Source organism: Sander vitreus, chromosome 15 (assembly GCF_031162955.1).
Source record: "Sander vitreus isolate 19-12246 chromosome 15, sanVit1, whole genome shotgun sequence".
NCBI lineage: Eukaryota > Metazoa > Chordata > Actinopteri > Perciformes > Percidae > Sander > Sander vitreus.
This window is the reverse complement of record NC_135869.1, coordinates 10,234,842-10,253,847: the sequence shown is the minus strand read 5'-3', so window position 1 is coordinate 10,253,847 and position 19,006 is coordinate 10,234,842. Positions and strand designations below refer to the sequence as shown.

Below are 19,006 nucleotides of genomic sequence, written 5' to 3'. Positions count from 1 at the left end.
AGTTGTTGTGACATCTTTGTAGATTGTGTTTGCTTTTTCTGGTTGCATGAATTACACATATTCATATCATATTATATCCAAAGATGGCTACTTATTTTATTTATGGTGTATCTATTTATGTATTTTATTTAACTTAGAATTTAATTTTAGGTGCAGTCTTGTGTATGTTTTTGTAACACGCAGGACTTTGCATATACCAGAGTGCTTGTTTAACTTAAGAGCCTGCATCTTTTTTTTATGTGCTAAATGTAGTCAATAAATTCAACTATTGTGTAATAACACTGATGTCGCATTATTGTTTTGCAATGTTGCATACAAGGGCTGAGCAGAAATCAGACCTTCACTTCAGTAGAGTGCTGAGGCCCTCCAGAGGCCTTCATTATATTACATCCTCGGGACACAAATATCACAAATACACGAGTCTTTTTTCTCTTGGTGTTGCTCCTTTATTTGAAACATAAAAGTACATAACGGAATATTTATCTGTTTTTTAAATGTCAGAGATGGACATTTGTTTCTTTTAAATCAACCCATTTCTCTTTCTCACACACACACACACTGTCATTCATTCAGTCATTTCAACAAGATATCTAAAGCAAAAAGAAAAAGAAAACACTATAACTCAGTATTGATTTACAATCATTCATTGGCAAAAGTAAAAGTACAAGTAGGCAGATTGTGAGGAGGGGCTGGTGTCCTCTGCTCACATTTTGAAAAGCCACAAGCTTCATGTTAAGTCAACCATTTCTGTGGTTTCTACCCCATTAAGGAATAGATTGGTGTGTTTTTTTGCGAGGGGTGGACAATGTCAACAACTGGCTTGTTGGTCATCTTAACCTGTAAACGATAGGAGCATGCAGGGAAAACATCCATGTGGTCCTGGGAGATGGCTGGCTCTTGTGCTTCATGCTAAAACGTAAGCATGTACTGAGCTAAATGACGGCAGGGCAATGAGCTATACCTTTGTGATGGTTAGCTTAGCTTAGCATAAAGACTGGAAGCAAGAGGAAAACAGCTGGCCTGGCTCTCTCTGAAGTTCAGAAATACACCTACCCACACTTTTAACGCTCACTAATTAAGAAGTTGTATTTCTTTTCTTTTTAAAAAAAAAAAGGAGCTATACACCGTTTGTATCTAATATAACTTGTTAAAAAGTATGTAACTTCGCAATAGTAGCTTCTCTGGGGTATTTAAATGATGTGACTATGAGGCTATCAGTTGTGGCAGCTGTTTTAAAGTCAGAATAACGGGTGGTTTTCTTGTTCTTACCAGTTTGTCCAACATTTTGTGAATGCAGCGTGTAGCAGGAGATGCTGGGTGGATAAACTGCCGATTGTCAAGAAAGAGTTACAGCTTAACTTGTTATTTTACATTTCTGCTTGTGTACCAAAACATGATGCAACATGTTAATTGGTGAGCTTTAGAGTTGTTGGCAGGTGTATTTTTGAGCTCCAGAGAGAGCCAGCATATCCGTTTTGCCTCCATTCTATGCTTAGCTAACCGTCTCCCAGGTCGAGCTCCAAACTTCACACGCAGACATAAGAGAGTAAAAGGTTAAACTATTTCCGTTAAGCTAATTTTATACCATGTTTCAGAATAGGAACCAAACTGCCACTCTTAGCCATATATCGTCTAGGGTAACTTAGCATTTAGTTTTAGAGCTACATTAAGGTTGATCAAAACGGTCTCTGCTAAGGCATTAGCATGCAGCACAGGAGCCAACAATCAACCAGGTACAGATGGCTGCTCCCCAAGTTCTCATCACTTCTCGGTAATTATACCAAAGGGCAAACTCTCCAAACCTTTTATCAGCAGCACACAAGGTGCGCAACAATTAGCCGTGCCAGTTCGACTACTATACACCCTGTTTTAGTTTCCTTGTTGGTCAGTGCAGCAGGGCACTACACACACATCTTGAGGTCCAAATCTAACGTAGTGTTCTGTGATGTGTAGTAGCTGGTATTGTGACATGTGTAGTGACAAGGTGTGTGTGTGTGTGTGTGTGGGGGGGGGGGGTATAGTGTTGAAAATGTTAGTGTTCATAACAACTTTTGTTTTCTCCTCAAAGCATGTGCCGTTAATTTCCGTTAGTGAGAAATAAATGGAGGTACTAGCTTTTACACCGTTTCACATACTGCACACCACATCTGCCAGCCAGTCCATCAGGACAACATTTATCTCTCCCTCTATCCCTTTCTCTTACTCCCCACTCGCCTCACTCTCTCTCAGTGCTTGAGGGAGAAATCCCCCGTGTTGAGACGGGGCCGAGGCAGGGCCCCAAACATTTCCGTCCCATCATTGGCTCCAGGAGCCAGCAGGGCCTTCATACTGGCAGCGATGTGCTCCAGGTCAGCACAGCCCACCTGAAGAACAAACACACAGGGGTCGTATGTTAGCATTGCACAGGAGGGAAAACATAAGCCCTGGTATTGTTTACACCCAAGCACTTTTATATACAAGGTGTAATCTGGACAAAAACGGAAATTGATGCCAACTTCTTGTAGGATTGTTTTTCATTCTCTAAGAAAATGGTGTTTGACATTCTGGAAAAAGTTATTTGTAAAATATTTGCCTGGCACAACCTCACACAATTGTCACACACACTTTCACGGTCACATGAACTGATGGAGCCGTTGTGGTCATTAGTTGGCGCATCAGAATACTGAGACTTGAATAGTTCCTTTGTTCGGTCTTCAGACAGCATGAAATATTGTCAACTGACATCCAAAAACAAAAAAACAACAGCTTTTTTTTTTTTTCTTCTAACTTTCAGGATGTCTGCTTTTGAATTTAAAATCAGGCTGATGGAACCTGGTTATATATATATATATATATATATTATATATATATATATATATATATATATATATATATATATATATATTATATATATATATTATATTATACTTTATTTCAGTGATCTGATTGGTCAATAGTCAGGCTGTTAACTTCTAAAGATACCCTGCTCCGGAGTAGGTTAGCCATGCAGAACAGGTTACCATGGTGTTCTACAACCGTTTCAAGTAAGCCAGCTTCTGAAATCTGAAAACTTGAGTTGACCCCAAAGATAGCTGCCTAACCCACAAATCTCCAAGAACATTTTAATCTCTGCAAGCAAACCAGCAGCTCTGTCCAATTGTACAATTATGTGTGCTCACCCGCTCTCCACTGTTGCTGTCTTGAGCTCGGTTTCCTCTGCAGCCCCACACAGGCACAGATACAGGTAGCGAGCGGGCCAGAGCCATGGGGTGGGGGTGGGCGTGACGAGCAGAGTAAGCAGCCTGGCCCATAGCCATGCCACGCGTCGGCGGAGGAGCATCCTCGCTTAAAGAGCCTAGGACAGGTAGAACAAAATCTATGTGGATGATGCACTAATGTGGAGGAGTGCTCATATGTGACTACTTTCAGTCGGCATAGCAAACTCTTACCATCAGTACTCTCCTCCTCCCCGTCGGACTCAAAGAATGGCTCGCAGTCCCGAGACAGAGAGTCCTCGTCCATGGAGAATACACCTGAGGCACAATGATGATAAATATTCTGAATGAATCGATTGCACATCAAAGCATATAGATACACAGATTAACTGCGTCGCGCCTCACCAGCACTTTCATTCCCATAGGGTCTCCTCTCATCCATGTCCTCCTCCTCTTCCTCCTCGTCCTCACACTCTTCTTCCAAGTCCTCAATCCTAGACCTCTGTCTCTCCTGCTCGGCCTCCAGTGCACACTTCTCCCGTTCCCTCTCTCCGTTGTCGTTCTGCCCGCCTCCCTGCCCGGTCACAGCTCCTGAGCTGTAGATTGACGGGTAGCTTTGGGAATACAGTCTGCTATTGGGACTGACTCCGCCCACCCCGCCGTCTCCTGTTAAGCTCTGGAACAACAACAAAATCCACCGTGTTATGGATGTGGACATTTTGAATGAGTATGATGAGAATGAGCAGTATGCAGCACGTTCAGGCCACTCACCGCCCTGTTTCCGGGGTCAGAGGTCAGGTCACCCACCAGCTTGGTTCCTCCCTCTCCCCCCACCTGGCGTGTGTGCTTTTGGGCTGTTAGCATGGTCGTGGAGTGCAGCACGCCGATGTCGTCCATGTAGCGACGCGCCGACTCGGCCAGAAACCCTTGGCCCCATACATTGTAGGAGAAATCACACTCCTTTGGAAAGGCACTGCTGCTCTCCAGTTTCCTCATCCCGTCTCCGCCTCCAGCCGATGACCGGAACTTCTTACACGCCGTAAGTATGGCCAGGTCGCAGCCAGACTTTTGGCAATACTTTTCCGCGGCAGAAAGTAGCGCCAGCCAGCTCTCTTTGTGGTTGTCTGGGATCTCAGGCTCGGACGACTTGGTGACGGAGGCCATAATGGTGCTTAGTAGTGTTTACAGCGTTATAATATGGACTGACCTGATGAGAGAACTGAGTAATGCTGATGTATGATGAAGAGTTTGGAAGTTTAGACTTTTAAGAAGCTTTGTTGGATTTTGGGGGCACCGAACTTAATACAGTATTAACAGGTAACTTTGGTAGCTGCGGTGTACCTGACTTTGCTCAAAAATGTTGAAAAAACTCTTAACTTGTGTTTCCTTTGTCCTGCTGGTGTAAGTTTTAGCACTGGTGAAGATACAGGGTAAAATAATGATCCATCGGGTGGAGAGGCACTGGGTGACTTTATGATATGATACACTGAGCGGTGTCCTTACACACTGGAGAGCCAGGGGAGAGAAGAGATGTTGCCAAGTTGCTGGTGATACCTGTAAAACATTGAAAATAAAAACAAAATCAAATTTAGCTGTAGACATTTTGAAAATGGCACTACATATCACTTATTGTAAATGGGTGCAAATATTTACGAGTTGAGAGACATTGCAAATTTAAATAAATACTTAGCCTTCACCACCTTCATGAGCTGCTTGACACCAATCTATGCTAAATAATGCTACAGCAGCTAACGTTACTGTAACGTTAGCTGCTGTAGCTTTAGAATGACTCTGCTCTCTATTGATCCCCTTTACTGCCATCTTTGCAATCGTTTCTGTCTCGTTTTTAAATGCATTCTACGGACTTCCCTGCACGGCTACTGTCGCTGCTGCAGCTGTTGTTTGTTGATCTTGTTGTTTATTCAGTGTTGTGTGCAACCTCCTTATGATGGAACCACATTTCACCTCCATTTTTCAGGCTTTAGCAAGAGCCGAGACGCGCAAGTATAAATTACAGAAACGAGGAAAGACGTTCACCTACCTTTTCAGTTTCTTTTTTCCACGTTGCCGGATGTTTATCAATCCTAAACTTTACTTCTTTTTGTCATAACGTAATCTACATTCTCCCACGGTTTCTCTCCCCTAGCTAAACTCGACACAGCACAGCAAACTAGCAAGGATTAATAACGGCTTTTCTTCCGGCTAGGAATTTCAAAATAAAAGCCGTGTCCATAAACGCGTTTTTGTGTTGCACGAATGCTGTGGAGTAACACAAAGTGTAGGGCAAAGCTATAATTGAAGAAAAGTATAACATTCAAATGAGAATTATGTCGTAGTTAGTTGAATATAAATTAAGATTCGTTTTATGTCTGAAGCAACAGTTAAATATGATGATAATATGTTCTGCTCTCAGCAGAAAATAAATCAGAAATTATACATATATAAATAAGACCTATTACCTAATGTTTTATAGATGTATAGACATTAGGTAATAGGTCTTATTTATATATGTATAATTTCTGATTTATTTTCTAAAAACTTCCAGAAAGTTTTCTTGAAAGAATTATGTAGTTGACTAATATTTTTGCAATAATGTGAGCAGGAATCAATTATTGTATTCCAGGTAGCATAATCTAGAGAGTAGGCCTATAGTCATAGCACAGGTCAGCTGAATATGCAATTGTAAAATATCTTCAGACAACCATACAATCCAACACATATAAAAAGTAAAGTTTTTTTAATTGGTTTAAAATGAGCTTTTTTGGCAAGAAAATCCTGTGTTCCATTTAATTAGAACCAAATTGATTAAATAGTTGTATTATTTAAATTTGAAGGCTAATGACATCTATTCTTATCCGGTTGCAGCTCTGACGTCACATGTTACTGACTTCCAATCGGACGCACGTCGTACACGCACTACACGCACTACACTGTTATATCCATAAACAGTATGGTTATATCACAACCTTTACGATGGAACTAACGCACATAAAGTGTAACAATAAGCATATTCGCCGAATTATTCAGAGACACAATACATGCCAACGGGCAAGTTTTTGTAGAGATCTAAAATTGAGAACATAAATTGGAGAAGGGCTTGCCTTCTATCGTATAAGTACTGTGTTTCTAATAAAGCTAAGGAAGTACACTTCAAAATGTTACATAACATATACCCTACTAATCATCTTGTTGCTAAATTTGCCGACATTGACTCTTCCTGTACATTTTGTAAACAGAATATTGAAACAATCTCACACAATTTTGGACAGATTTGGAGTTTTACTTTTTTGAACCCACCAACTTCGTCTACACCTTTAACCTTAAAGATATCATCAGTTTCTATTCAGGAAATGGTGCTCTCGAGTATCTAATTAATTTCATCATTCTGTATGCCACATGTTATATTCACAAGCAGACATTTTCTAATGAATCCCCTAATTGTGTACCTTTTCTCATAAAATGTAAATTTCTACTGATTTTTGTTCTATCTAATGATTCTGTTATCTCATCGTTTGTATTGCTTCGTATGTGTTTTATTTTTAATCTTCATAAGTTTGTACACTTGATATTCATGTGCTATTACTGTTTACCTGATTCTCTGCATAATAACAAAAAATTTAACACGTGACTTAGCTCCATGTGCGGGCTCTGACTCGCCTTGTTCTCCTACACGTGTACACCCCACCTACTTCTGCACACCAATCATAGACATACATATATATGAGCCCACCTGCTCACAAGTCATATGAGAATGGTATTAATAGTCATTTTAATAATAATAGTCGTCCTATGATATTAATTGTATACACTTTGTTTTCAAACGATTTGAACCCCTGCTCAATGTAATTCATTCAAAAACACTACATACAACAGCCCTGCAATACATACTGTGAAATGCTGTTTCATTAGGCTATTATTTTGAAAGTTTCTCACTAATTCTATTCCAGTAGTGAGAAAACCTCATTCAAAACACCATTGACATCCTTAGCTATATTCTAATAACTAAAAATCCAGCATATAGAGCATTTCGCAACGTGATGTAGCTCGCTCAATAAAAACCCGAGATAAAAAAAACCCGATCTAATATTGTTTCTGTTTAGTATTTATGTTTTAGCCATCATACTGGGCCCTATTGTGTAATCTCTGTTATCTATTGTTGTATTATTTCTATACATGATGTACACATATCCTTTATACTTCATACTGCGGACTTTTGCACATCCCCTGGTCAATATATATATATATATATATGTGTGTGTGTGTGTGTGTGTGTGTGTGTGTGTGTGTGTGTGTGTGTGTGTGTGTGTGTGTGTGTGTAGTCTCGCATTGCCAGACCTATCTCCACAGTGCTGTGGAAAAATCTGTACAGCACATAACACTCTCTGTCCTTCGACCCTCCATTCAGATAAGGAAAACCTCAGAACCACCGAATAACAAGCATAATGAAGCTATAGTCAAGACCATCAGGATGACTAAATTATAGATACATTGTAAACACATTTAGACTATGTTTATTGTTAAGCACCAAAACACAAAGGCAAATGTATTATATGTATAAAACAAATTCAGATTCTTAACTAACACCATTTCCTGTATAGTATATAAACTAAATACCTACGCTGTAATCTTGTGATATGCTTCTGTCAAATTAAATGTGGCTAAACTGAAGCAACAGAAACTAATATTCCTATTTTTTTTTATTTATTTTTTTTAGAAAATATACTATACATGTAAATATACTATGCTGACATTAAGCGGGTTTGAGTGTCTTTTAAAATGGTATTATAATAACAAAAACAAAGCAGTATATGCAGTCTGATTGGCTCGCGGTCCTGCCTTGGCGTCTCTTGTAGGGGCGGGGCTATCCAGAAGCAGGAAGTCTGACGTAGCTTATTTTGGTAAAACGAAGTCGAGACAGAGGTGACGGGAATAATGGAGCAAAACGTTGAGGATTACAAGGTATTTACAGGTTGTTGTTTTTTTTTTACAATATCTTACTGTCAGTTTTTTAATTTGTGGATGTTGACATTTTCTCCTGTATCTCGACTGTGACATTGTGGGTGAAACCACTCGAGCTTGCTGTCAGTGATAGCTTGTTGTAAATACTTGAAGCTAGCTATCGGTTCTCAATAACGCTCGATGAAGTAAAGCACACTGTCAGCTATGTGTTTTCATCTGGCTGGATACAAGATGTCGGACTCTGTTGTGTAGCTCGACGATAGCGGTATCTATAACCATACAGACATTAAAACTTGCCATACTGGGTCATCATACCTATGTTTTCGTATCTGTTTGGCTTTTCACCGACTGACCGGACGCACCGAAATCACATGATATGCTTCAGGCATTTACAAGCTCTTTGTTATCTGATTTCACTAGCCTGCCACAGGTTATAGCTGATGTGCCACTTTAGGCCTAGGCGTATTCTTTTGTTTTATGTGATCAGTAATGTTACATATACAGATGACCTGATTTATTTTCACCATATTCAGATGGTAGTTAAGCCATATAATATCAAGCCAGGGTCAATCTGGCCAGAGACCATCCCATAAATGAGCTTCACACGTGTGAGAATTTGTTGCTTTTCTTTGTCATATAGTATACTGAATATATTTGGTCAGACAAAACAAGCGATTTGAAGATCTCATCTAAAGCTGTGCGGTGGAAAAAATAGGATTTCAGAAAGTCATCAGCAGATTAATAGTTGATGAAAATAATCATCACTTACCAAACATGTTGTGAGCCATCCTATCTTTATTTTATTTGATATTCTGGAACTCTTGTTGAAGATTCTCTTGAAGATATGTATTTATCTATACATCTTTATTTAATCTTACATTTTATGATTGATTTGGATGCATTTATGTGGGGTTTTCTTTCTCCTCCCTCAGCTGATATTTGAGAAGGAGGGAGTGTACCTCCACACAAATGCCAAGAGGAGCAACCAGGACACCACCATCCCAGGGTTCATCCGAATTGTAGAGCGGGTAAGCAAATCTGTGTGAGTTGTTCAGATACAAAGAGGGGAAATCAAACCATATTAACCATGCGCTTGTTTTAGGCTGGTGTGCCAGCTTTAGAGTGGAGCCCACTTGAGGATGAGGGTCGCAGTGCCCCCGCTGTACTCTACACCAAAAAGGTCAGTCATCATCTGCTACACATGAAAACCATAATTAGTAGTTAGTATTTTCTTTCTACCTTAAATATAATTTCCATGAAACCACTTCATCCTAATTAGGATGGAGAAGGAGGGGAGGAGGATACAAACTTTGATCCTGGGTATGAGCCAGACTGGGCAGTCATCAGCACGGTGAAGAAAGATCGAGAACACGTCCCAGTAAAAGACTCAGGTGCCGTTTACATGTCTGTCACTTTGGGCAAATAGTTACCTCCACAAAGGGTGCATGAAACCAAATGTCGCCTATTTCTCCTGCAGGTCAGTGGTCGTTCTCTCTGCCTCTGTCAGAGTTATACTCTCTTCGGAGGGCTCGGTTCTCCTTGGGCCGAAACTTCCTAGTGCTGACTAGTAGAGGGGGCCACCCACTGCCTGCTCTGCACTTCCACAGAGGAGGAACCAGGGAGCTGTTTAGGGCCCTACAACGTTACATCATCCTGGACCAGTATGTATCATCACCCTAATTTCTAGCAGCAGTTTCCGTCTTGTTGTTACTGTGTAACATGTTAGAATTCATCCAGTGGCTGTTCTTGAAACAGCTGATGTACAGTCTCCTGACAGAGCTGTTTACATCTTTATTGACAAATCACATGAGCATGGAAAACATCACGCGGTTTCTGTTGGTATCGCCAGGTCGCCGGTTGAAGGGCGGCTCTTCCTCGCCTACCCTCATGACTCCGGCGCTCTCTCTCAGTCCTTCGATAAGCTGCAGCTCTTCGATGATGGAAGCTCGGATCTTGTTTCGGTAATTTGCTTTTATTTTTAATCATAAAATCTTTATTATTAGCTTGTTGATCAATACCAATGACTCACTGATCAAAGTCCCACTCCAGCCCATACTCTGTATTGGATTGCAAACGTACAATCTAATCACTGAAGTTTCCACTCCTAACCTCCACTCACAATCACTGGGAGTAGATGAAATCTATCAAGCTTGTTGCAATTCTCACTCGGTGTAAAAAAAAAAAAAAAAAAAGTGATCCTGTCCTCTCTCTACCTGCACAGAGATTTATTCAGGACCCATATGCCACTACATTTGGTGGATTCTCCAAAGTCACCAATTTCTTCAGGGCGGCACTTCGGCCTCCAGGGTCCCCCACTCACCTGCGAACTGCTCAGGATCCAAGTTTGCCCCCGCAGTCTGATGAAGAGCCCGGCTTCGAACTCATCAACTGTGTAAGAAAAGGAAACAAAAAAAGAACAATTTAAAGCACACAGTCATGTCTAATACATAAAGACTACGGATTGTTAAAATGTTAAGAGACATGATAATTTTTCATTAAGGGGGTAGAGCTTGGTCCCAGACCAGACGTAACCAGGGGAGAACCCCTGGACAAATGGGAAGAGTTTCTGGACCCAGAGGGGCGAGTGAAAAACCCAGAGAGGATCAAAGAGCTCATATTCAGAGGGGTGAGACAGTAAATACAGTGACAGTATACCTCATATGTGAAAGGCATACTTTGTTTCCCTTTTCAACCCTCTATCTACCTGATGTGTGTTTTTACGCCATTCTTGTCCATTGCAGGGTGTCACACCATCCCTGAGGAAGGAGGTATGGAAGTTCCTCCTTGGCTTTTATCCATGGAACAGCACTTTCAAGGAAAGAGAGGACATTCTGCGGGCCAAGACGTTAGTGGTTTTATTACTGCACATCTCCTTCTAACGCTTTTTGATGGTTAAAGGAATAGGCTGACATTTTGGGAAATATGCTTATTTGTTTTCTTGCAGAGAGTTAGCACTCTCATGTCTGAGAGTGGTATCGATCTTCTCATCTAACTCTGTATAATGTCCCAACTATTCCTTTAACGCAGTCAGCTACTTAAACTCCTTTCTGTGTCTGCAGGGACGAGTACTTTAGAATGAAGGTGCAGTGGAAGTCCGTCAGTGAAGAGCAGGAGATGAGGAACTCCCTCCTCAGAGGATACAGAAGCCTGATAGGTCAGCCCTCCAATCTGTCATAAAACAGAAGATGTGTTCATGGTATCAGGCAGCTGCCTGTGACAGCCGCTATAGAGGTTGAACTTTAAAGTGTCTTTGTTCTGTTGTGACAGAGAGAGACGTCAGCAGGACAGACAGACACAATACGTTCTTCTCTGGGAACGACAATCCAGGACTGACTCTGCTGCATGATGTGCTGATGACATACTGCATGTACAACTTTGATCTTGGTATGTTGGCAAACAGGTGCACCAATACTGAAAAAAAAAAAAAAGTAAGAGTCTGTGTCATGAGGGGTCCCGGGCCTTGCTAATGAGGCCCCCACTTGGGAAGAAATTGTTTTTGTGGCATGAGGTTTTGGTCCTGATGATTGTTGATGATCAACAATTAAGCCAAGATAGTGGTTTTGGTTATACTCGCGCGTGCCCGGGCCTCCGTAGATTGCACACGCGCTACGAGCATGCACATTTATGCTCAACCTAGTCTCGCATTGCCAGACCTTCCTCCACAGTGCTGCAGAGGAGGGTCTGGCTAGTCCACACAGCATTCTGGGATGGGAGAAAAACGTGCTCTGGTTTATTTGCATTTCTTTAAACCCATCACAATCGTCTTGGGCGGCGCTAAGCGCCCAAAAGGACCACGGTGCCGCTGCAAAATAGCCTCGGGAAGGAACTTGTTTTGGTGGAACATGTGTACGTTCAAAAGTTGTTTTGGTTGTGCAACAGAAAACTCAGATTGGACAGATAGTCTGGCTAGCTGTCTGGATTTACCCTGCAGAGATCTGAGGAGCAGTTAACCATCGTCCACATGAATCCACCGGAGTTTAAAATGCCAATGCAAAGAAAGCGGAAGGTGACGGACATCCTGCCGAAATAAGGGACATCCGGCGGAATTTCTGGCGGCACCGGAGCAAACCTGGAAATGAAACGTCGTTAGGGCTAAACCCATCGATCTTGGCAGTATTCTCCTAAACACGAGGGGGCCTACAAACAAAATCATCTGAGAATAAGCAAGAACTAGTAAAGAAGAAGAAGAGAGTGGAAGTAAAGGAATGCAGGCTGCCTGGCAACAGCAGTAAACACATCCACGTTTAGCACAGACGCCCCGCCAAACATTACATTTATCTACTCCAATTATTAACATGACTGTCGTTTGTCTCCAAATCGAAATGACTGTCTGCCTCTTACACTGCAAGAACACTCTTTCCATGAAGCCGTTTTTTTAGCTTTGACAAAGATCTCTCTCATGTTTTTCCACACTCTCCAGCAAAATGCTTCTTCTTTTCCCAGTGTGGTGTCTCTCTCTCTCTCTCTCTCTCTCTCTCTCTCTCTCTCTCTCTCTCTCTGAACGCATGTGGTTGGTACATGAAGAATCATACAGATGTTTTTAGAGGCGAACCTGCTCGCCACGACGAGTTGCAGAGCCTTCGCGCTGGAAACGACAACCGTGGGGACGTCCTTTTATGGCTCGCACACCTCATGCCGGCAACACCGGGGCGACTATAAACTATATATATATAGTTTATACTATAAACCTGGCTGTTTGACATAACTTTAAACTATACCAAATACATTTCTTTTTGTCCTAAGGCATTAATTAGTTTCTACATCTGGGAAAGTGGGAAAACTGTAAAATTCCCCAAACTACTGTATCTTTGAACTAGCTCTATAACAAAATCACACAGATTTAGGCCAATTTATGTGTCTGTGTATCTTCTTTTGATAACTTATGGACTATTTTTTTCACTTCCATTCACTGAGCCTCCCATGAAGCCGTTTGATGCCCCCCTGGGAAAACCTCTGTTTCAGATCATCTGAGTAGCTGATGATCATTCAGGCAGATATATCCATGTCACCCTGACATCTGTTTCCATCTGTCCAGGTTATGTCCAGGGGATGAGTGATCTCCTTTCTCCTCTCCTGTTCGTCACCCAGAACGAGGTGGAGTCCTTCTGGTGTCTGACCGGCTTCATGGAGCTGGTGGTGAGTAGAAAGAATGCTCTTTTTCTAAGGATCTTTGAATTTCAGTCAGAAACAAGTTTAGTTTGGGTTGCTCCTTTCTCTACCTACATTCAGGCTGTACAGCTGTGATAAGCGTGATTTATGCTTCTGCGTTAAATCTACGCCCTGGCTTTGTGTGTAGATACGTGGAGACACGGACCCTACGCCGTAGCCTGACGTGCACATCTCGAAAAATGTAGCTACACGTCACTCGGCTGTGGCTTGGTAGCGTTGCATTTCCCCCGACTCATTTCCTGGTTCTCCTTCTCCATAAACAACATGAACTCAAGAGGAGGGTTAACTTTTCCTGCTACAATATTTCCCACCGTGGTCAGAAAGCACAGGGGAGACACTTTGTTTCTCTCACTATGACTCTAGAGTTGGCACTCACTCCGGAGCTAATCACCGTCACTCTCTCACTCGCACTACCACACACACACACACACACACACACACTCACACTCATGCCGGCCCGGCTATTCTCTTAAAAGGTGCTGTAGGTAGGATTGTGAAGATCCAGGACTTAGCCAAAACATTTAACATTAACAACTCAGTCCCTCCCCCCCTTTCTGCTAAAGCCCAAACGGTCTCCTAAGCTCCTCCCCCCACGAGGGAGAATGAATGTGTCTGCCTGAGCAGTGATTGACATGCAGTTAGACACCCCCCTGGCCCTGATTGGTGGATCTGAACAGGGAGCTGTGGATTTTTGCAAAACGCACTACAGGCTGTAGGTGGTGCCAGATGAGCCAGATTTTTTTTAAATGACCTGCTTCATGTAGTTCTACTGGAACATAGGGTCAGTTTCAGCAAATATGACAGAAAGTTAGTTTAAGGCTTACCTACTGCACCTTTTTAAAAAGAGATCTACGCACATACCAACGCACAAGTATAAACTTCAGGCCACTTACATAGGCTACGGCGAAAGGTCTGCGTGGAGTCTCCGCAGGACCATAAACCACGCTTTACTGTGGACAGGTACAGCTGGTTACAGCTCAGCAGTGACACAAACCAAAACAAAAAGGTGTGACTCAGACGTTTGATGTGCACAGTGACTTTACAAGTCTTTTCTTTTCCTCTGCAGCACCAGAACTTTGAAGAGTCTCAGGAGGCCATGAAGAAACAGCTCCTTCAGCTCAGTATCCTGCTGAAGGCTCTGGACCCGGAGCTGTGTGACTTCCTGGGTTAGTCAGCTAATGCTCACGCAGTCCGACTGGTTTAGATTCAAATAAAGTCCTGAGGCAAAGCTGCACACAAATTCTTGAGGATAACGCAACAAAAAGTAGGGCAGAAACTAAAATAAAGCAAATTAGATATTTCACATGATGTGGCCTCAAGGACATACATTAGAATCTATTAATGATGACGTATAGACGTTTACAAATTTATAACTTCTGCAGATAGGGTGCACATCAGGTGGATATGCACGATAAGCATGAAAATGCATGCTAAATGAGAGACAATTCATGAATTTCCAGGATACAGGGCATGCAAAATATGCTTAAAGCCTCTAAACCATCCACACAGGTGATTTCAGTTATTGTGACTGAATAGACCTCGGCTCAGGTTGAAGCCAGAGCTTATGCTACGTTTACACGTGGCCGGCTATTTTCATAAATGGACATTTTAACCTCTCTGCTTTCAAAAATAACATCGTGCACAGCTATCAGTTTTCAGAAAAGTGTTTGTTTACATGTACCCGTGTATATATGCCGTCAATTCCGTCGAGAGCATGCCAGACCTGTAGGTGGCAGTGTAACGAGAAGCTCAAGCCCACGTTGGCCAATCAGAATCCCGAAAATAGCAATAACAGCAACGAATCGCAACAAATCACTTCCTCTCGCTTCTCTTCCTCACTTCCTCGGCTACCTAAACCTCCGTTTGTCTCAGTTTACACGCAAACGTGCAAACAAAGTTTTCCAAAATCTCCACTCTGGCCGGAGGTTTTTAGAAAGACTCGTTTTCAGAGGTGAATTCTCCGTTTGCGTGTAAACGAAGGGCACAAACGAAGGGAAATGTCTCCGTTTTTCAAAATAACCATGTACGTGTAAACAGGGCCTTAGATGGGAACTTATTATGTCACATATCTTTTCTACCAATAAGAATGGTAAAGCTGTCATTTGTCCTGCCCTAACTGATGCAACACAGCTCACAAGAGGCTCAGGAAGATGTCAGTCAATCAGTTTAAACACACCCACACAGTCATGGGAAGGGGTCTATTCAGCCAGATTCACTTAAAACACCTGTGTGGGTGTTCAGGTCCTTTTTAAGATGTAACTCTCGATATTAATTATTTAAAAGCAGCTCATTCTTTTTCTCTTGGTCACTAAACTAAATTAAAAAAAGAAAAATTTCTTTTGTCCATCAGACTCTCAGGACAGCGGCTCTCTTTGCTTCTGTTTCCGTTGGCTGCTCATCTGGTTCAAAAGAGAGTTTTCCTTCGAGGACATCCTAATCATGTGGGAGGTGAGTGCACTACAGCTGCATTTACTATATATATATATATATTGTCATATTCAGAATAGTGGAATAATGGTGTGCATGTAAATGTACTCCGTGTCAATAGTAAAAACACTCAAATGACACCACAGGGGCATTACAGGTGTCTTCTTGATTTTAAAAGTGTTTTTTTTGTGAAACTTAAACCTAGCTGCAACATGTCTGAAGAAAAGAAGAGGTTTGTTTTTAGATATCATACTATTGAGAACATAGAATGTAATAGAAAGCCTTTATTGTCATTGTACCAAATACAGCGAGATTAAGAGCGCTACCCCTGATCAGTGCAATAAAAAGACACAGGAAAACACCACAAAACAAACTTAACTAGCAAACCAACATCGAAAATAGTTAAGTTCAATAAATGAATCCACAAGATCCAATAAAGCACAAGATCCAGTAGGTTTTCCCTCTGTGCGTAACATAGTTTTTCCTGCGTGTCACTACGACGTGTAACGTTAGACAGCCAATCCCAAACATGATTAGATCTTGGTAGAAGCATGCTGCATGCTGATTGGCTCACTGACGCTGATGAGATTTACCCCTTACGGTATTGAAATTGGGTATTGAATGGCGAGGCATTTTTCGATACTTTAGAGGCAATTCGGTCGGTGCCTAACAAGTATTTCATTTCGGTACCCAGCCATACTACCAGGGAGGTGTTTCTGTGCGGTGTTAATGACTCTCTGAAGCCGGCGTACCACACTGAGACAGATTAAACATGACAGTGTGTCTTATCTAGCTAAATGGGTTCACAAATAATGTTTTGTAACTTCCTTTTTTTCCTTCCTTTTTTCCCTTCCTCAGGTCCTCTGGACTCGTCTGCCATGTGACAACTTCCACCTGCTGATCGCCTGTTCAATCCTCAAGTCCCAGAGAGGAGAGCTGATTGGCTCAGACCACGACTTTAACACTATTCTAAAAGTGGGTACTGTATACGTGTGTATTTGAGCCAGAATTTGAGTTACTTTGTCTGTAACTTTACACTCATCTGTGCAACTCCTCAGCACATTAATGAGCTGACGATGAAGTTGGACCTGCAGACTGTTCTCCAAGGAGCGGAGGCCATCTACCTACAGCTGACTGCGTGCAAGGTGAGACGTGCTTCATAAGCCAATAAGATTCAGTGTGGAGTCCATGGAGTGTCTCAGTGGTTGTAATGAAGAGCAAAGATGAGGCAAATGCTTAGAACTACACATGTATTTTAAAAAGCAAAATCTAAAAAAAAAAAAGAAGCATTTCTAGAAGCTGTAGGGTCAGTGACACCTCTACACCAGTGGTTCCCAGTGTTAGGAAGGTTACTTTGGAAATGTAACAGGTTACCGATTACAAGTAACCCTATTTAAAATGTAATAGCAGTGTAACTATTCCCATTACTTCATCAAAGTAATGTAACTTATTACATTTCATTAATTTTTGATTACTTTTCTAAATTTCTAATGAAAGTTTTCAACAGTTAAACCTGCCAGTATTACCTTACAGTAGTACGCAACACTGACTACCGTCAAACTCTTTTTAAGATCCTTTATCACATGAATTAGGATTATAATAATTACATTTTGAAGAACAGCCACCACAAAGTCAGACTTCAGCACCTCTTTTCAATGCACCAAGTAAAATATGGTGTTACAATATGTCTTCAATACGCATAAGAAGCCCGGTGAGTCACACAGAAGGTAGGCATGTCTTCCCTACTTTATTTAATTTGAGTGCTTGCAGTTACTGTAAGCTATCTTAATTTTCATACCGGCAGATGTTTCCTGAGGTTGGACATCGACATATTTTTGACATCGATAGTATTTTGATCGCTTTTTTTTTTTTCCCAAACTGTGGCTGGAAATGGCAAAAGAAGACATTGTTCATATGCAAAGCAGCAACATTAATATTATTTAACATACAGCCTAGCTTTTTACAGATACAATTCAGATGTAACCCCCAATGTAATCATGAATGTTTTCAGAGGTAACTGTACGTAATTAAAAAACATTCCCCAGTAACTGTAATGGATTACAGTTACCTTTATTTTGTAATTAAATTATGTAACACTGTTACATGTAACTAGTTACTCCCCAACACTGGTGGTTCCTAACCCCCTTCCCCCCTCCCTTTCAGGAGATTCCCATGAAGGTGCAGCAGGTCCTGGGTCTCTACACCCCCTCCAGTTCTGAGGAGGACAGCCCAGACTCCCAGGCCAGCGAGACCCAACGCCTCCTCAGCCAGTCCCAGGCAGGAGCAGCTGCTTCATCTAACTCAGCATGCGCTCCCACCTATCCTTAAATCTGCACTGTTGCTCTGGACTGTTAGTCATCAGGAAGTGTATGGACAAACTTTATATATGAACAAAACAAAAGAGCTATATGAACTCTATATGATCCAATGAGAAGGAATGAAGACTGTTGTTACTATTTGTCAGAGGCAGGGGGCGTTGTTGAGGCTTGTTTTTCTTTTAAAGTACCCATCAATGTTACAATTTAAGATGTTTAAACACTATAGCAGCCTACTTGCAGTGCTCCTTTTCTTTGTGTATGTTGTCATCCTCCTTTTCCATGACAGCTTGTCATTTGTTTACATGTCCTGTGTCTTTGCTGAAGAGTATTGCCCCCCTTTCTACTCTCCATCCTCCTCTTTTACCTTTTCCCAAGTTATTTAATATCTACCTGTGCTTGCCACTTGTGAAACTGTACTTTCAGTGCATTTTGTCTTGCGTCCCCTCGCCACTGTTCCATAAGAAGGGAAGAAGATGAAGGATAAACTCACTTGCAGCACCTTGTTACTACAGTATGATGCCATTCCAGCCCTATGCAAACTCTATTGCATGCCTTATAGTTTCCACATGTGGCGTGGTAGTATTTTAATCCTTGTTATTATCGACACAATGTCATAACATTTTCATCCGCTGATTATTTCCAAATAAATGTTAAAAAAACGAAGCAGGGTATTCAAACTTTATATTTTTTCCTTGCACTTACTAGTTTGTAGTTAACCTCACCGCCAGGATCTGATGTATTTATGTACATAGCACAGACCAGTGTCACATACCACTACATTTAAACTCACCAATCTACAATCTACCCTCATTGATATCAACGGGGTGAACAAAATATTAGAAACACCTCTCTGTGTAATGCAATACAGTTCAACAACACCACAAACTACATCTTTCAAAACTACCATGAAGTTGACTCAACACCGGTTTTAAACTGAAC

At 41.6% G+C, this 19,006-nt stretch overlaps 2 protein-coding genes across 2 annotated transcripts; one reads left to right on the top strand and one right to left on the bottom strand.

Annotated features, from left to right (window-relative positions):
• Positions 1-423: 423 nt before the first annotated feature.
• Positions 424-5,385, bottom strand: akt1s1 (AKT1 substrate 1 (proline-rich)). Its single transcript, XM_078269664.1, has 6 exons — positions 5,236-5,385; positions 3,966-4,748; positions 3,600-3,870; positions 3,429-3,512; positions 3,159-3,334; positions 424-2,363 (listed from the first exon to the last, which is right to left on the bottom strand). The coding sequence occupies exons 2-6, from the start codon at positions 4,356-4,358 to the stop codon at positions 2,226-2,228; spliced, it is 1,062 nt and encodes a 353-aa protein (XP_078125790.1). The 5' UTR covers positions 4,359-4,748; positions 5,236-5,385; the 3' UTR covers positions 424-2,225.
• A 2,675-nt stretch (positions 5,386-8,060) lies between these two features.
• Positions 8,061-18,730, top strand: tbc1d17 (TBC1 domain family, member 17). Its single transcript, XM_078269718.1, has 17 exons — positions 8,061-8,153; positions 9,086-9,181; positions 9,256-9,333; positions 9,433-9,544; positions 9,631-9,814; positions 10,003-10,114; positions 10,375-10,545; positions 10,654-10,779; positions 10,895-10,998; positions 11,213-11,307; positions 11,421-11,537; positions 13,189-13,289; positions 14,389-14,488; positions 15,673-15,770; positions 16,608-16,724; positions 16,808-16,894; positions 17,913-18,730. Exons 1-17 carry the CDS (start codon positions 8,127-8,129, stop codon positions 18,075-18,077), a joined length of 1,890 nt encoding a protein of 629 aa, XP_078125844.1. The 5' UTR covers positions 8,061-8,126; the 3' UTR covers positions 18,078-18,730.
• The last annotated feature ends 276 nt before the right edge of the window (positions 18,731-19,006 follow it).